The sequence below is a fragment of the Actinia tenebrosa genome, unplaced genomic scaffold (assembly GCF_029948245.1).
Source record: "Actinia tenebrosa isolate PJP-AT-01 unplaced genomic scaffold, QUT_ActTen_1.0 PGA_scaffold1__47_contigs__length_23844297, whole genome shotgun sequence".
NCBI classification, from domain to species: domain Eukaryota; kingdom Metazoa; phylum Cnidaria; class Anthozoa; order Actiniaria; family Actiniidae; genus Actinia; species Actinia tenebrosa.
Genome location: NW_028292578.1, coordinates 17,317,896 through 17,336,402, shown reverse-complemented (window position 1 = coordinate 17,336,402; position 18,507 = coordinate 17,317,896). Strand labels below are relative to the sequence as shown.

The 18,507-nt window shown below is 38.2% G+C and overlaps 3 protein-coding genes across 3 annotated transcripts; 2 read left to right on the top strand and 1 right to left on the bottom strand.

Moving 5' to 3' along the window:
- The first annotated feature begins 2,484 nt into the window (after nucleotides 1-2,484).
- Nucleotides 2,485-6,429, top strand: LOC116307723 (diamine oxidase [copper-containing]). Its single transcript, XM_031718022.2, has 2 exons — nucleotides 2,485-4,436; nucleotides 5,238-6,429. The coding sequence occupies exons 1-2, from the start codon at nucleotides 2,700-2,702 to the stop codon at nucleotides 5,877-5,879; spliced, it is 2,379 nt and encodes a 792-aa protein (XP_031573882.2). The 5' UTR covers nucleotides 2,485-2,699; the 3' UTR covers nucleotides 5,880-6,429.
- A 2,054-nt stretch (nucleotides 6,430-8,483) lies between these two features.
- On the bottom strand, nucleotides 8,484-12,297 carry LOC116307720 (uncharacterized). Its single transcript, XM_031718019.2, has 8 exons — nucleotides 12,106-12,297; nucleotides 11,588-11,806; nucleotides 10,674-10,771; nucleotides 10,523-10,587; nucleotides 10,021-10,135; nucleotides 9,811-9,872; nucleotides 9,036-9,160; nucleotides 8,484-8,862 (listed from the first exon to the last, which is right to left on the bottom strand). The coding sequence occupies exons 1-8, from the start codon at nucleotides 12,289-12,291 to the stop codon at nucleotides 8,551-8,553; spliced, it is 1,182 nt and encodes a 393-aa protein (XP_031573879.1). The 5' UTR covers nucleotides 12,292-12,297; the 3' UTR covers nucleotides 8,484-8,550.
- A 1-nt stretch (nucleotide 12,298) lies between these two features.
- Nucleotides 12,299-18,416, top strand: LOC116307719 (putative tRNA (uracil-O(2)-)-methyltransferase). Its single transcript, XM_031718016.2, has 11 exons — nucleotides 12,299-12,728; nucleotides 13,077-13,209; nucleotides 13,654-13,891; nucleotides 13,987-14,055; nucleotides 14,273-14,380; nucleotides 14,695-14,766; nucleotides 15,249-15,355; nucleotides 15,573-15,633; nucleotides 15,905-16,027; nucleotides 16,466-17,120; nucleotides 17,601-18,416. The coding sequence occupies exons 1-11, from the start codon at nucleotides 12,356-12,358 to the stop codon at nucleotides 17,840-17,842; spliced, it is 2,181 nt and encodes a 726-aa protein (XP_031573876.1). The 5' UTR covers nucleotides 12,299-12,355; the 3' UTR covers nucleotides 17,843-18,416.
- The last annotated feature ends 91 nt before the right edge of the window (nucleotides 18,417-18,507 follow it).

The following is an 18,507-nucleotide window of genomic DNA, read 5'->3' as shown; positions in this document are numbered from 1 at the left end:
CTATTATTGTAATTTGTATTTTATAAAAGAAATAAAAAACTTGCTTGCTGTGCTGTGTACTTGGGGGTTGGCAGAACACTCGAGAAGTGTCGAGAAGCACTCCGCTACGCGTCATGCTTCTCCTAACACTTCTCTCGTGTTCTGCCAACCCCTGCGTGCCTTTATGACAGCACACAGCACGCGTGCGCGTTTTCTATTTCTTCAGGATTTACTGCCCACACTATCCTATAAAAGAAGAGAAGTGATATTATCGTTTTTTCCCATTTGTCACGTTTCCATCCTTAGGGCATTTCTTTCTGGGTATGGTCAGGAATCTTGTGTCCAGCTGCCGCATAAAGTCCAGTGTGTTTATCATCATTCTTCTGTCCTGTTGGGTGCCTATACCCAACATGGATACAATACTAGTCCATAATGTTCTAATAAAATGTCATAATATGCTACAGAAGCTTTTATGACAGATAGCTTCTGGACGACTTTCAGTAGATGATTACAACAAGGAAGATAAGTAAAATGGTAATCCAAGCCTTCCAGGAAGAAAATATATACCATATAAGCTGCTATGACAGGTAACTTCTGAACCATTTTTAGTAGATGCTTCCAACAAGTAAAATAGGTAAAATGGCAATCCAAATTTCCAGGAAAAAAAGTGATATGCTACATAAGCTGCTATGACAGAAAACTTCTGAACCACTTCCAGTCCATGATTCCAACGAGTAAAATAGGTAAAATGGCAATCCAAATTTCACTATCTGAAAAGTAGCTTCTATTTTGAAATTGTCCATACTGTAATTTCAAAATGGCTATTCCCACGCTCACATCCATGAAAAATTTAGGCACCTGGGCACCCTAACATCAATTTCAAGTTCCAACATTGTAACATCAGTTTGTTAAAAAAAACAAAAAGACATGTTCTAAACTTGCCGTAATAATCTCAATAGATTGTAGTAGGTCTCTATTACAAGCAAGAGCATACATATTACACTATGTAAAACAAGCCATGAGATCTCTACTGACCTTCTTGCACTCTCACTGATAATAGAATGTGGTGCATCTTTAAGTTTGAAAGTCTTTTCCTCCAATAATTTCCAAATCGTTGCAATACATATTCAAGATTCTAAAGTTTTGAAAATTTGTAGGAATAGATGTCAAGAAGTCTCGTTTTAGGGGTTCCATTTACATGTTCTCTCATCTTATTGGTCATCGATTTTCATTTTTGCTTAACATCCTGGTACAAATTATATGTATTTGAAAGGGTGTCAAGGCATGCTTATGGGGGGAAAAACCTAGCTATTCAAGTGCAGTTTAAATTGTGATCAAATTGTGAGTTTTTCAGAGCCTTAAGCCACCAAGCAATGCAACATATTTTGAACATGATAGCAACCTTAGCTTGATACTTCTCCATGTGCTCACAAGACAATGCATCCATGCACATTGTATACAAGGTATCTGAATCCCTTAGACCTAAATTGCACTTGATCTTTGCATTACACTTCCAGCTAGATTCGTAAACTAGAGATAGATAATATTCCATTGCGAAATCACTATCTAAGAACCAAATAGTTTAATTTGGTTTAACATCAGCTAAATGTTTCTCAAAGATTTGCCAAATTCTGATCGTATTAAGAGGAACACTCCAACGGACAGTCTACATGGAAGGATTCCAAGAGCTAACAACTGATCGGAATTCGCAGTCCAGACAGGCAATCTACAGTTATTAAAGTACTAGCTAAAAACTTAAAGAAGAATAGAAAAGAGCTCTTCTAGGTTTTCGAAGGAACACACCTTCGAGTGACGTTCAACTTTACCTATGCTTTACTACAAGAACAACTTACAGAAGCACAGGTTGCTGAATAACTTTCCATCCAAATAAGCTAACAAAATGAGCAGCATTTAGTATAAACAGAGGCCCAACAAATTCGTTTTTTTTTAATTTATAAAGTAAGCTCATCTCAATCTCGAATTTCGCTGGTTCTGGTTTACGTATTAACCGAAGTGTAAGCTTACATAACGTATCATAAAACATGAAAAAAAGACACAAAACTTACCTGACTTATTTGTTTCTTGTCAAAGAAAGAGTCATCTTTCCATACAGGACATTTTACGACGCTTTAAAGATGAGAAAAAATATTTTTTGAAGGAAAAACTACAGCACCTGACAGAACCCCGAACGACAGTCACCCTGAACCCAGTTCGCTGACCACGCGCGACCTCCGTGACCTGCGCATTTGGATTTTGGCGCCAATTTGATACAGAGCATCATGGGTACTGGAAGTGGCACCTGTTCTTACCACAAGCATTATGGATGGAAAAATAAAATGAAATAAGATGGGGGGGAAAAATGAAAACGAAACTCATTCAAACAAAGATTCAATAGTGCTCATAAGTTTTCTTAATTATTCGTATTTTTGTATCAGTAAGGCGAAAAGTTTGGGGCCTCGTCATCTAGCCTTTCTGAAAACTTTTGGTTGGGAAGCACTTTGATATCATCAAAAGCCACATTTTTTTTCAATCTTGGGGTAGCAGTAATCCCTTTGCGACTAAAATGGTTCTCTCAGAGTATGGTTCTTTCGGAGTTCATGGTATGGGATTCCTTTGTATAGGCCAATGTGACCCAACCTCACATGTTTGGTTGGAGTTAATAGTATTGTACGGGACAAAAGTTCTGATTCTCCCGGAGTCGCATCGCTTTAAAACTAAAGATGGTGTTCAAATCACCGGTATTGCTGGTAAAACGCTTAATAGTCGCTGTATGTGTCCTCAGTGTAGTGTGCATTGCTCTGGCAATAGCACTCTGTGTTGTTCTGGCCACTTCCAGAAGTAAAGCGTCTCTTGAGGAGACTCAAGATTGTGCAACAACAAGCATGGTACAAAGCCAGCCATCCGTGAAACCAAACGGGCTTTCGAATACTTTTGATGACTTGAGCGTGGACGAAATCCTTGCAGTGAGGGACTACATACTAAAAGAACCATCCCTCAATGTGACTCCGATTGAAAAGGCTTCGATTTCTAGTAACTACATCTATCTTATAGAGCTACAAGTTCCACCAAAAGACGAGGTTCTCAATTACCTAGATAATGGAGGTCAAATGCCAATAAGGAAAGCCAAGGTAATTTTACACAGAGGAGGACTAAACATTCCTGTTGTCGAAGAGTACATCGTCGAACCTGCAGATAAACCAGTAAAACATTCCAGGCTAGGACACAGTATTCCCTTCCACAAAAGAATTTTTGATAGCGTCCAGTTAGAAGGAGTTATAGAGAAGCTTGTACTGAACTTAACCAGACAGGCTTACAGGCTTCTTAAAGAGAGTTATGATGGCTTCACTTATCATAACTGTACCGAACGATGCCTTATTTGGAGTCATAGCCAGCCAGGCGTGCTTGAGAGCGGGCAGCACAAGACGTGGATATGGTTTGTTCGCGATGTACAAGGTATGTATGTCCAGCCAGTAGGCTTCGAGGTGCTGTTCGACTGCCCAGGCACAGACGCTTCTCTATGGAAAATTGAGATGATTTATTACAATAACATGACGTTTAACAGCGTCGATCAGCTTATGGATGCATACGACCGAGGGACAGTCCAAAAGATCTTCTACCCTATGCCACAGAAAGATGAGGCCCTTTTTTCCACATATCAACGCAGGGGGGACCCGCAACCAGCCAAACCCACCCGGGGACCACGTCAATTTGAGCCAGATGGTAAACGATACTCCGTTCAAGACCGTCACGTTGAATGGATGGGATGGAGCTTTGATTTCCGTTCTCGATCAACAACTGGAATTCAAATATTTAACCTTAAATTTCAAGGAACGCGGATCGTTTATGAGCTAAGTCTTCAAGAAGCATCGGCCTTCTATTCTGGCTACTCGCCCATGCAAATGTTCACAGACTATCTCGATTCATCCTGGGCTATGGGATCTAGTGTGTTTGAGCTCGTGCGCGGAGTGGACTGCCCAGAATCAGCTACCTTCATTGACCTTGTACACCACGTGGACACTCCTCGACCACGAAGAATGAAAAACGCGGTTTGTGTCTTTGAATACAACACAGGGATCCCACTGCGAAGGCACTTTGAGAACGACTTCAAAGGTGGTTACAAGTTCTATGGCGGGATGCCAACGTACGCGCTGGTCCTGCGCTATGTGTCAACTCCATACAACTATGACTACGTCAACGACTACATTTTCTACGCCAATGGGGTGGTAGAAGTACGGGTGTCTACTTCTGGATACATTCAGGCAACGTATTGGACATCCCAAGAAAACCCTTATGGGGATGAAGTACACAAGAATGTCGCAGGCTCGGTTCACGATCATATGCTGAACTACAAGGTGGATTTGGATGTGGCAGGAAGGAAGAATTCTTACCAGACGATTGACATCGAACAAGAAATTATAGCAAACCCATGGTTTCCTGGTCGTAATCGCACTCAGAAGGTAAGCTTTTTTTTGTGCTTCAAAATATTACAGATTTCGTAGGACTGACGGTAAAGGGGCGGTAAAATAAAAAACATAATTGCGCGTAACCTTATTCTCTTTGCTGCAAAGAGTAGCAGTGAGGGCTTCTACTTCGTGCAACGAATGAAGAAATACAAAACTGAAAATGCGAGCACGTGCTTTATGTTCTCATAAGCACGCGCTCCCAACCAATCAGAACGCGACATTTATAACAGTTAGTTTATAATAAAGCTTATTGCGCGCGGGGTATGACAACGTCGGTGACATGTGAAAAGTAGCACGATGTTTTAGCCTTCGCCGTAACCGTGACGCTCCTTGAGCGCGTTTGTGGAGAACTCAGTGATTTGATCATTGATCTCGCGCTGCTTGTGATGATTGTTTCTGCGCTTGCTGTGTTGTTGTGTTTAGCGCACTGTCCATAACCGACCATAAAATATTAAGGGTAGTCTGGTCGGGATTCGAACAAAACTCAATCATCCAGAAGGAACTGGAAGGTCTGTCGAGATTGATGATGGTGGAAGTTGATGGACCGTAATAGCTGTCGACGACCATCGAGCGCAGAGATTAGTCGATCACCCACTAGATCACCCACTAGAATGGCGATCGATGACAATCTACACTTTCAACGATGATCGATCGCTTACCATTCCAACTAGGGGAATGGCGTACTTTGAAAATCTGTTGGGAGGGGTAGGGGCAGGTTCTTCCTAAACTTGGGTGTTGGAACAAATGAATGAAAATGACCCAAAATTGCATTAATGATGCGCATCTAATATCTAGGTGGTTCGCCGGCGTACCAAAAACACAGAACAAGAAGCTCTTTACAAGTACAACTTCGACCATCCTAAATATCTCAACTTCATTAGCGACAAGCTGACCAAGAATGGAATCCCACGTGGCTATCGCATTCACATCCGTGACGTCATGAAACAAATCTACCCGGAGTCCATGCCTTTTATGAATTCTGCCAAGTGGTCCTTGAACCAGATGGCAGTCACGAAATACAAGGAAAGCGAGACCTGTAGCACCAGTATTTACAACCAGATAGATCCCTACAGCCCTGAGGTGAATTTCCAAAGCTTCTACCAAGACAATGACAACATTACAAACGAGGACCTCGTTGCCTGGGTAACCGTGGGTTTAATGCACGTGCCACATACTGAGGACATTCCTAATACTGTAACAGCGGGAAACTCAGCCAGCTTTTTCCTTCGTCCGTATAATTTCTTCGAAGAGGATCCGTCGATGGGCTCAAGTGATGCTGTGCTGATCACACCAACTGATAAGGAGTTCAGTGGGATTAAAGTGGATCGGTTTGGGACGCCGCAGGGTCCATCTTGTAAGCCCAAAGACGTGCCCTTTAAGTTCACTGGGGCTTATGGTTTGCTTGATTTAGTGGGTGTATGGTCGGATCTGGAATGAAGTTCAAGGACTCTGTAGACAGCTGCAATCTTGGTTGATTGGCTATCATGCTTTCTATTCATGTTGAGATAATCTCGTGGATCGTGACATTACCTACTTTACTCAATCTTCAGATTTTATCAATACCCTGAAAAAACCTCTGGGCTGATCAGTCAGCGCACGGCTAGCTCAGAGGTCGAATTGGAATTTTGTGTTAGGTTTTGCGGAGGGAGGAAAACGGAAGTTCCGGAGAAAACGTGCACTACCGCAACACTGACCTCCTTGATTCCCAACCAACCATCTAGTGTGTATTTTTTTCTTTAAGCAGAAATTCCAAGGAAACTAGTGCAGGTGCAACAAAAAAAGCATGAGAATTGTGTTCATTGAAAAAACACTTTGAATTCAGGTGTAGGTTTTTGTTTTTAATTTCAATATTTTAATCTATCAAGTAAGTTACTAATGTAGTGTTGTCATCTAGAGTTGCTCCAAGTCTCGCTCGTGATTTTTTCTGTTGGCGAGTCGTCGAATTCAGATTTCGGGCACTTCCGGTTCCGACAGATTTCCGAAGGGAATGGCCAAAACCAAATGAAAAGCTCGCTTTTCATTTGGTTTTGGCCATTCCCTTCGGAAATCTGTCGGAACCGGAAGTGCCCGAAATCTGAATTCGACGACTCGCCAACAGAAAAAATCACGAGCGAGACTTGGAGCAAGTCTACATGTCATCTAAATAAAAATCTTATAACCATACATCTGATGAAGCAGTTTCGTGTTACATCTATTTGCGTCTTCTCGAATACTTAGGGGAGGCAAAGAGATATTAGAGTGGGATTTTTTGTATAAGTGGGAAACGGTAAAACGATACGGAAAACCCGTAGCCATACTACACCTTTTGCTGTTCATTAACAGAAAATGTACATTCATTTGTACCAATAGTTGTATCAATAACGTGTAATGTACTTTCATCAACACCATAAGTAACATCATTAGCGCGGATCAACTTTCAATAAAGACAATTGAATATGCGTGTACATTCATGGGCATCAATGAACAATCAATAGCGCGTTTGTACATTCATATGCGCGGATTGTATTTTCTTGTGCGCGAAATTCAACTTCAATAACACCAAATGACAAACAATAGCATTTATGGACAATCATTTACCCAAAAGTGAAAATTCATTAGTGCTATTAGCATAACCATTGACAATCTATAATGCGTTTGGACAATCATGAAGGTCAATGTTATATTCTATAGCGTGGTTCAACAAACATTTGCATGATTCGAATGAACAATAAGAGAAATAAAACAATCATTAGCGATTTTTTATTTATTTTAGCCTTTAATTTCTTCGCCATTTATACATCGTGGCAAATACGTTTGCATATAACTGAACCACTTACCACATTTAGCGATAGTGATAGTTGCCACATTTCTCTAGAACCCTTCCATTAGCAACTGCGTTCTGTAGTGACCTAGAGCAATCCCTTGTCGTCTTGCCTCAGCCCGATCGTTCGTATGTTGTTGTATCTCTGGACGGCTGATGTCGTCTTTGATTGCTGCTTTAAGTGAGCTAATTGCTATTCTCCGACGCAGCCGCTATTATGGAAGCAGTTACCTGAGTTTTTTATATGTTTTAAAGTGATTAAAAAAAAATCGCTAATGATTGTTTTATTTCTCTTATTGTTCATTCGAATCATACAAATTTTTGTTGAACCACGCTATAGAATATAACATTGACCTTCATGATTGTCCAAACGCATTATAGATTGTCAATGGTTATGCTAATAGCACTAATGAATTTTCACTTTTGGGTAAATGATTGTCCATAAATGCTATTGTTTGTCATTTGGTGTTATTGAAGTTGAATTTCGCGCAAACGAAAATAAATTCCGCGCATATGAACGCACAAACGCGCTATTGATTGTCCATTGATGCCTATGAATGTACACGCATATTCAATTGTCGTTATTGAAGGTTGATCCGCGCTAATGTTACTTGTGGTGTTGATGAAAGTACATTACACGTTATTGATACAACTATTGGCACAAATGAATGTACATTTTCTGTTAATGAACAGCAAAAGGTGTAAACTACACCGTATCTTTTCGTAGCTATGACTATATACATGTTGTGAATGGATGAATGTTTTGAAGAAAATGGAAAGCCATTACAATGTTACGACATGTCGTTTCCCATTCGTACAAAAAATCGCTCTATTCAAGGAAACGGCCTTTGGCTGACAATTTCTCTTGTTAAATGCAATCTCTTGAATGATTACGAAACTGTTTGCAGGCATTGCTGTATTGATCGCTACATTCCTCTATTAACTATGATTGCATCAAGTCCATCCTTGACCTGGAGTGTCACCATGGTTTCATAAATGCTCAAGCAACATTAAACATCATTCGCGGAGGCAGGAGAAATCAAGGGAGAGACCTGATAAACCCTTCTCACATGTGATGCTGAGTCCAGGAATCGAACCTGAGTGCACTTACAACAAAACCCTATAAAGGTCTATATTGCCAGTACTTTTGCTTGTTAGTTTGTTAACCATGGGAGAAAAGGAATCTAAGAGATATTTTGTTCAAGGCACAAACATCATACTGTACCAGATTAATGCCACACTTTGCATATGAATTTCTTTAATACTTTAACTTAGGTAATATGTACATCCTGGATATGAAACTGTTCACTAATCCCGTGGGGTGAGCAACACATAAAAATAAGTAACAACTGTCATACAAATCTGTAAAACTCTCCAAATCCTGACCTCATATAGAAAATAAAGGAGAATTGAACCAATCCGATCGTAAAAGGTTGGAATCATTGATGAAGGGGTAGAATGAGATGTCATAGAATGATGTGTAGAAATAACCATGCTTCGCACTAAGAATTCTGTATAGACAAATATAAAGACGAGGCGTATAGTGAGTGGGCTTATCTGAGGTATTGATGAACTTGATTGATCATCTATTACTGTGTCTTCAAAATCTTTATCTTCATCCTAAAGGAAATTAAAGTGAGTAGACTATTGTGCGAGAGGTCGTGGGTTCACTTCCTGCTGGACCAATACTCAGGGCTTTAAAAGTAGGAGAAATTATATGAGTAGGAGGTGCTGTAAATGCTCTAAAAATATTTGCAAATGATGATGATGATGATGATGATAACAAATTTTACCTTTGCTTGAAACTGCTTGATAATCCATATGAGGCAGATGACACTAAAAACCCTGATAGCTGCTAGCATTAGATAAGTTGGTGAGACCAAGCTGCTTAAAATCATTTTCGCTTGACCAAGATGACCTCAGGTAAAAAAATCAAATAAATATCTTTTTTAAAAATTATAACCCATATTGCGAGCAGGATATTGGTAGGTTGCTAAAAGGATGTTGCTGGGCTGCTGCCAGGGTGTTAGTGGGTTGCTGGCTGGGTGCTGGTGGGTTGCTGACAGGGTGTTTTTGGGTTTATGACAGGGTGTTGCTGGGTTGCTGACAGGTTGTTGGTGGGTTGATGACAGGAAGCTGGTGGGTTGCTGACAGGATGTTGGTGGGTTGCTAACGGGGTGTTGGTGGATTGATGACAGGAAGCTAGTGGGTTGCTGGCTGAGTGCTGGTGGGTTGCTGACAGGGTGTTGGTAGGTTGCTGGCTGAGTGTTGGTGGATTGCTGACAGGTTGTTGGTGGGTTTCTGTCAGGGTGTTGCTAAGTTGATGTTGACTTCAAGCAGATACTGATAACGTTACATATTACATTTATGGGTTGGTCAGTTAGCTGATAACTAACAAAAAGGAAAAGAAAAACAGCAAAGTTGCTTCCTTGTTGTCATCATTATCAAGAAGCCTGTAAACAACATCTATATTGACAATTAACATGGAGAGCTAAACCCCCATTACAGGAAAAGGGTAACCCATTTCCCTTTCAATACACATTGATATCATACAGCGCATATACTTACTTAAGCTACAGGATGCCATGGAAGTAAGAGCCCACAGGAATGACTTCCCACCAACAAGAGATCTAAACAAAATATTATTAGGATTTAACATCAAAGGACATTGAACCTTTCATGATCACAAGCACTGCAGAAAATAACTCTAAAATGTAGGCAGGGAGTGCTTAAAATACAAATTTAATAAGAGATGGGGAATATCCCTATAATACTCACTCTGTCCATTGTTTTGGCATATTCAAGGGGTTAGTTGTCATGATCCGTTCCTGCTTCATGGCCCATAGTATACACACCATCATAAGAGAGACTACTGATGCATCTGATATGATTCCTACCATGTAAATGAAATGAGGTTAAGGAATACCAATCATGATGGTAGAGTTGGGTAGTGTTGATAGACGTGGCCACCAAGAAGTCAAATATCATATAGTCAAAGCTACATAAAGGTATAAACATTTGTAGAATGTTTAAGGCAGCCCCTTCTCTTCAGTTATTTTAAAACCAGGACACAAAAGTAATTTTTAAACCCACTAGCAAAACCTCGCTAGTAAGTTTTGTTTTCATTGGCAAAAATTTCAAAGTCAATAGCGATCAGACGCAGTGAATAATAAGCTTTACTTGATGCATGTCCTAAACTTTTCAGTCCTTCAATTTCTGGACTGTGGTCATACTCTCAAAGCTGGGAAAATATTATGTCTAGATGGCTTGGGTCCAATACCTTCTTCTTGGATCAAACAGATGACAAGAACAGACACAGATACAGCAAGAACAGCAAGCAAAATCCTATATGAACATAATAAAGAAGCAATTAACCCATAACTTACAAGCTTGTAAATTTAACAAAGAAAATAAGAGTGAAAACTATTTACCAGTTTTCTAGTGGAATCATGTTTTCATCCATAAACATATTAAAGGTGATCCAAAGCACAAGACTGTAAGACACAAAAGCCACTCCTATTATGATTGACTGAAATGAAAAAATAATTATATTTCTTTTAGTAATACAAGGATAAGTTTCCTAATGAAGTGTGAACTAGGTGTATGTATAGTTGTAACTAGGAATTATTTAGATGTAAGTGGCTAGAGTAAATAAATAGATGGGTAGACGAATGGATGTAGATTTATGGGATGAAATGGAATGGATGTATTGTTGGATGCATGAATGGATGGATAAAAGGATAGATGGATGGATGGATGATAGATGTATGAATAGATGGGTGGATGGATGGATATATTGATGGATATGTAACATTGCATGGCTGGATGGATGGATGAATATGTACATAGATGGATACACTCAATTGAAGAATTGTTGTCGGGTTCAGAAACATAGGACATAGAAGCTAAGACTGAAATGGCACATGCGAAGCCGTGGCATCATCCCACTGTTTTTAATACGCATTTGGCATTCTAAACCGACTGCATGGATGGTGCAAATGAATAAATTATGACATAATTATGTCATTTCCCATGTGCCATTTTGGTCTCAGATTTTATGTTCTATGTTTCTGAACCCGACAACGATTCTTCAATTGAGTGTATATGGAATGGGATGGTTGGATGCATAAAATATGAGATAGATGGATGAATAGATCTCTTCTACCTGAGCTATCAAAGACAATAGAGTCTATGACAATAACAGATGGCAAGAAGTGCAGTGGCCTAAGGCCCATTTCCTGCTCCATGTTATCTTCAATCATAGTTAATATTAACTATGCTTCAATCTAACACTTAGATCAGAACTGATTAGCCCTTGTTTTGATTGGCACATATTTTCACCTACCTTTACAAAGCCTGGATTGTCTTCTATTTGATCCACTAAAGACTGACTGCCATCCATAACCAAAAAGACTACCAGTACTGCCTCTACTATTGAGAATACTGGCTCTGCCAACAGGAGAAGCTTCTCATAAAACCAGACAGCAATGAATGGAGTGACATTAATGGGTAGGAAAAGCAGTAACATGAATAACACAAGCTGGACCATTGGGATGAAAGATTTCTGTAAAGTATTAAATGAAATTTGGTATCATCAGGTATAGATAACTGATAAAATGCATTGATGAATAAATTGGATGAATGGGTGGATTGATGGAAATGATATTTATTAATAAATGAATGATTGGAGAGATAAATGGACAAATGGATGAAACTATGAAAAACAAGTCAACAAAAGAGGAATAAACAAATGATGGATGTTATAGTATAATAAAAAATACAAGTCATCAAACCTTTTGGTGAGTTAAACATTAAAAATAGACTTGGAAAAATTGTTTAAAGAAAAAACGTAAGCCTACTTACAACTTGCTTGGGAATACAAGCCAAAAGAACTGAATGAACGCAGAGAAGCAGTGAAAACCTGACGGCAGCTTCAGTACCACAAAATGAGAAATACAGTGGCAATAAAATCGTTCCAGTAATCCCTAAAATAACGTTGCTTAGGGCATAAAAAGTGCAAAGACCAGAAAACCATAACAACACCGCCATTTTGGATTTCCCGCTGCTGAAAGAGAGAGACTGGGAACATGGACAGGGAGCCCAATATATCAAAATGGCGGACGAAACAAGCAAATCTGATATCGTATGGAAAAACGTTCAAGAAACCGCGACGAAATGCTCAGTTTCTGATTTCTTTGACTCTGTTCAAGTCTGGATAGACAAGCCTCAAGTTGTGAATCGTAGATTGAGTGGTTCTTTGGATGTTAAGCATGCCTTCTTACCAAGTGAAAACGTGGACAAACTTTACAAATTGCTACATCATCAAAGGTCGATCTCTGCTTGGTGTAGGTTGGTTGAAGAATTTGCGATTCCTGCGAGTAGTCATGAAGAGGAACATGAAGGAGGACGAGCTGAAGTTTTATTGAGAAGAGTTTTACCTCGACAAATAGCCAAATATCGAACTTTATTTGAACTAGTCATCAAAGGTAATTAATATAATAATCATGCTTACAGCATATGACTAAGCTTAACTTGAATGAAAGTGTTTGACTGTCAATGACTTTGGTTCAACTGCATGTGCAAACCGTTGGATAAACTTATGTCTTCACCACACTCAATAGACCTGTTGGTATTGAACAAATAAAAGTCTCAAAATTTATTATAAACTGTTTCTAATAGACTCCCCCCCTCCCCCTCCCAACCCCCCTCTCCCTCTCCCTCTCCCTTTCCCTCTCCTGCTCCATCTCCCTCTCCCTTCTTGGCGATTTAAATAACTCAACCAAATTTGGTCATTGTATGCTCATCTATTCAACTTTGTCACATTTTTTTGTCAGATAGAAGCACCAGCAGCATTTCATTCATTCCAATTTTTATGGAGAAATGTGAAGAAAATGATTCCAGTGAAAGTGAATGGGAAATGACAGCCTATAGATTTTTACATCTTCAAGATATCAATAATAAACCAAAGTAAGTCAACTAAATTTGATGAAATTTCCCTACTTCATGTAAATACCATATCATTGAATCAATGGCTTCATAGCAATATATAGCAGCAGCTCCAGTAGTAGCAGCAGCAGCAGCAGTAGCAGTAGCAGTAGCAGTAGCAGTAGCAGTAGTAGTAGTAATAGTAGTAGTAGTAGTAGTCGTCATCGTCGTCGTAGTAGTAAACTTTATATTGTTTCTCCTAAAAAGCCAGTTGTTTAGAACAATTAATAATTTTTGATATAATATTCTAATATTATAATAATATTTGATAATAGTTAAGGTAAGTGTAGAAGTCTCTCTTTAGTAGCAGCAATACTAGTAGTGGCAGTGGTAGTAACACTGGTAGTAATAGTGGCAGAACTTAGTAGAAATAGTAATAATGGTAGCAGAAATGGTAATAATTTCATTTATTTTCATTTACTTTAGGATTTCTTTACAAGTTTCCTGCAGTGTAATAGACAGAAGAGTACAGGATATTAATAGAAGTGATTGTGTTGTTTGCCCATCTATCCAGTGGATGAAAGATCACTTGTTGCCCAAGCTAAAAAAATGGGCAGAGAATCCACAAAAACAGTCCAAAGGCTCACTAAGATTAATTTCCTTGGAACGTTATACATTGCTCTATCAAGAATTGAAAGACAAACATGGACTTGAACTAGTTAAGGTACTAGTATACTACGAGAAATATTTTTCTATATATTGTCACTCAATAGTGAAAGTTAAATCATTATTTTTATTTTCAATTGATATTTGCTTCAGAATTGGCCTGAAAATACAGATCCTCAAAAGTTTGTTTATGAAGACATTGCCATAGCAACATATTTAATAGTAAGTAGAATAGCGTTGAAATTAAAAGGTGGATCTTTGTTCATCTTTATGACAGTGACTTTTACAACAAAAAACATTTAGGGGAGGGGAGGGTAAAATATGAGAAGCATACGAACAGATAACTATAGACTCTAATATTATATCTGGAATGTTGAATTTTCCTTGGATAAAAGAGGAAATCTTGATATGATTGACAAAAATAAGTCTATCATTTTAGATTTTATGGGAAGAAGAAAGAGAAAAGAATAATTTAAAAGAAAAACAGAGTTTTGTTGACTTGGGCTGTGGTAATGGTCTGCTGGTATACATCCTCAGCAAGGAAGGGGTAAGTTCAACATACGTCCCAATGGCCAATCCAAAAAAGGGGGACTTCCAAAATGGGTACATAATGCAAAAAAAAGCTGGCGCAGTCAGCTTCACAAAGGAGGGTTCCAATTAGATTTTATTTGTTGCTATAAAGAACATGATTGGTTTCACAAGATCTTACGAAGGAGATCCACCCCTGGTTCTGCTATGCAAGGAATTGACCCAAAATGCTTGAGCTTTAGTTTTTACACTTCATTTATTATTCCTTCAGTAAACCTATAGAGCATTTTTCTCTGTTATCAATATAGTGAATTTATTTGATTTGATTTCAAGCATCCAGGTTTAGGTATTGATGTAAGGAAGAGAAAAATTTGGGATTTTTACGGTCCAGGAATAAAACTGGAGGTTTGTATTAATGATAAGTTATAAATTCAATATTAGCATATCATTGTCATCATCATTATTACATCATCATCTTCATCACGGTCATATTTTCCATTTTCATTGTCATCAGCATTATCATCTCCATTTTCAAAGTCATCCCCATCATCATCATGGTTATCAATCATCAGCATCATTACCATCATCGTTATTCACCATTATCATCATCAGAATACAGTACCAGTCTTTTCTAACCAGTCTTTTCAATCCAGGTCTTTTTGAACTACCTAATATACACTTTCGATCCACATACATACACATTCCATCCAATACAGTTATGAAATATTTTATAGATGTTTAGTGTTTTCTTTCAGAAATATTACAGAAATATCATAGAAGAAGTGAATTAATCACCACCATCATCATAACAATTGTCAATCTTGACATCATGATCCTGGAATCTATTACTTCATTATCATTTAAACAAATATTTATGCTTTGAACAGGAGCGACCTTTGGATCCAACTGCATCAGGACTCTTTCCTAACGTTGACTGGTTGATAGGCAATCACTCTGATGAACTAACTCCATGGATTCCAGTCATGGCTGCCAGGTAAAGGGCAATATTATAAACTCTAGGATCATGCATTTGAGACTTTTTATACAACTTGATAAGGAGTATGGTGCAGATGTAATCTTATTCAAATCAAACTTGTATGGTTTTCTTCTCATCTTGGAGTGATGGCTTTGACAAAATCATATCATGCTTTAAAAAAAGGTCACAATAGTTTTTCACAGTATGTGTAATAAGGTTCTTTTGACAATGACAGGTCATCATACAGAACCAGATACTTTGTTCTTCCGTGTTGTTTTTATGACTTCAATTGTAAGGTAAGTAAGTTTTAATTTAATTCAAGCTTTACTGAACTTCCTCACTAAGAAGATTCAAAGATGAGTCAAAAAAGTCATTTTTTTGCTTCTCCAGAAGTAAAAACAGATACTGTGTAGTTGTTTGTAGGACAAGATTTTTTTAAAATTCCACGGGAAAACTGCTGCAACGGTGATTGGTTTGCTATTGTCCGAGGGGGAACAATGAACACTGCCCCCGTCACTGAGGTTCCTTTATTCCTCTTAAATCATATACATATTTTTTGAACCCCAGTATGTTCGTCAAAATAATAAGACATCACAGTACCGTGGGTATCTTGATTATGTGCACAAGATTGGTGTCGTTTGTGGCTTTGAAGTAGAAGAGGACATGTTGAGGATTCCATCCACTAAAAGGGTAAGCAGCTGATAATTTCAGGGAATCCAAAGGTAGCGTAGTAGTAGTGCAGTCACCTTTCTTCTCCTCTTGGGTTCAATTCCAGCATCTCATGTGAGTAGAGTTTGTCCTCTGGTCCCTTGCTTTAAGGGTTTTTCTCCAGGTTCTCTAGTTTTCCTCCCTCAGCATAACCTAGTCTCCTAAATTCCAATTTGATCTGTAAGTTAGCCATGCCCTGACTTTGATCAGCCCATAGGTTGTTTTAGGGTATCGATAAACTTGTCTTTGGTATTTATGGGAAGAATGGGTGCATGGCATAGTGAGTGCACTTACCTTTCACGCCTTTCACCTTTGTGACAAATGATCTAAAATGAAATTTGGCCAATTGGCATAGGGGATGGAGTTTGAAGCGTGCATATGCACCAAATCTTTTATCATGCTTATTTTCTTTGATGACAGATTTGCCATATAGGACAGTCTAGAACATATCCTGAAGAAGACCATGAAGAAATGGAGATCAAAATAAAGGCTATGATTCGTGAAAGAGGATGCAACATTGATGAAGGACAACAACCTCAAACAATGGTCAACACAACAAGAATATCAAAACAGGCTAGTGGTGACCATTCTACTGAATATGAGAATGACAATAATACTGATGGTACGAGACATCTTTTAGATCAAAGTGATCGAGCATATGAGAGTAATGGTGCAAGGGAAGACACAGGAAGCCCAGCAGCTAAAAAAATTGCTCTAGAAACTGAAGCCCATCAAATAAAAACTTCAGATTTCAAGCCAAGGGAGCAGACAATTACTGTTCGTAACTGCTCGCATCTCAGCAAATCTTTGAAGGAATTTATAGTTAACAGTGTTGCAGAGGCATTGCTTCAGGAATCTGATAGTGAGGGCCCTAAAGATGATAAAGACAAATTTGAGGGTACAAGTTTGAACAGGTTCACAAGTAAAGGTGTTCTGCTGGATTTATGGAATAGAGGTAGAAGCTTGAAATTACCTGATGTGGCTAAATTGTTTGATAATGAAACATTGAAAAAGATGAAGAATGAATGTGGTGGAATACAGACATTATTAAGAAACCATCGGCATATATTCCAAGGTACTAAAGCTAATTTAATGATCAATGGCATGAAGGGCATAGGTGGAATTTATACTATGAAGGGGGTCACTCCAGACTAACATCTACAAATCATCCATCCCTCCCATCCCCCAAAATGCATACATGTTACAGACTCCCAATAGGAAGGAGGGGCCTCAGGCATCCTACAACCCTCTGGATATGACTCCCATTACATGGCTTAAAATAATGGCCAATAAGTTGCTGGTCATGATGATGGGCCAAATTAGTTTTAGTTAAGCCATACCTCATTTCCGACTCCACATTACTGGTCAAAATGACCAGCAAGGCAAAGATTTGACCAGACTAATTCCAATTCATGAATTGATTACTAAGAAAACAAAATTCTTTACAACTAAAAATAATTGATTCCTGGAGCCAGAGAAAACTGACTCAAAACAACTCATCAAGGAAAATCATTAAGATCAACATTAAATGTTTTTCTTTTTTGTTTTTCTCCAGTGGTGGGTGGCGTTGTACAACTCAGAGACTGGAGAAAAGAAACCCCAGGACCTAAACTAACACCAAATGCAGATGTGGAGTTTTTAAAACGAAGATTTGACGCCCTTGGAAACACATCAATGTGCTGGTTTCACTTTAACCATCCTGATGGTTGCACCTTGTTAACAGAACAATGTCCTTATGCACACAGTGAAGATGAACTTGTAGTCAGACCAACGACACAGTATCTCAATTCCTTATGATCGGCTATCAATATTTGTTTTTATTTCTAACTTATCTTCAAGTTATACTCTTTTGTAGCCAGTGGACCTTTTTAGCTTGGGTTTAATGTTTGCAAATTTTTGGGGTTCAATTGAACACAAAAAATCTAAGCAGTAGATAAAATGAATATTATATTCTTTTTATCTACTGCTTTTTTGTGTGTGGTGATAAAGTTTGCCATGGCTAAAGTAAAATACAGATAAAGAATGAAGATTTGGTCACGTTTTCCATTTTGTAGGAAGAAAAAAATCACCTTAAAACTCTAATATTGACATAAGTTTATTATTAAATAATCCAATAAAAACATCTGCCTTGGGTAATAATTAAAATAATAATTATTAATAATAATTATCTATCAAATAAAATCAGTGCAAATTTTTTTTTCACTATATCTTTTTTTCATTCCATCTGGGATCTTTTAACCACTTGAATATTGATCAACAATTTCAATAATGAATAAAATAATTGCTATAAATAATTAACTTTTACAATAAATTGCATAATTATAGAAGCAAATGTTTGTTAAGTTCCAGAAAAATAGTTCAAGCACATTAAAGTTTTGAACTGACCCTATTTGTTTGAAGGAGTTTGACTATTTTCTCTTTCCAGAAAGAGTACAGTAAAGTGCAAACAATATAACCGTGAA

What these genes read in the sequence shown, in the direction of transcription:
- LOC116307723 (XM_031718022.2), top strand. Translation starts at nt 2,700, where the DNA reads ATGGTGTTCAAATCACCGGTATTGCTGGTAAAACGCTTAATAGTCGCT. An exon ending in GTCGTAATCGCACTCAGAAG is followed by an intron (nt 4,437 to 5,237) that starts GTAAGCTTTTTT and finishes TCTAATATCTAG; the next exon opens with GTGGTTCGCCGGCGTACCAA.
- LOC116307720 (XM_031718019.2), bottom strand. Translation starts at nt 12,291, where the DNA reads ATGGCGGTGTTGTTATGGTTTTCTGGTCTTTGCACTTTTTATGCCCTA. An exon ending in CTTGTATTCCCAAGCAAGTT is followed by an intron (nt 11,807 to 12,105) that starts GTAAGTAGGCTT and finishes AATACTTTACAG; the next exon opens with AAATCTTTCATCCCAATGGT. An exon ending in ATGCCAAAACAATGGACAGA is followed by an intron (nt 9,873 to 10,020) that starts GTGAGTATTATA and finishes TATTTTGTTTAG; the next exon opens with ATCTCTTGTTGGTGGGAAGT.
- LOC116307719 (XM_031718016.2), top strand. Translation starts at nt 12,356, where the DNA reads ATGGCGGACGAAACAAGCAAATCTGATATCGTATGGAAAAACGTTCAA. An exon ending in ATGGACTTGAACTAGTTAAG is followed by an intron (nt 13,892 to 13,986) that starts GTACTAGTATAC and finishes TATTTGCTTCAG; the next exon opens with AATTGGCCTGAAAATACAGA. An exon ending in GGATTCCATCCACTAAAAGG is followed by an intron (nt 16,028 to 16,465) that starts GTAAGCAGCTGA and finishes CTTTGATGACAG; the next exon opens with ATTTGCCATATAGGACAGTC.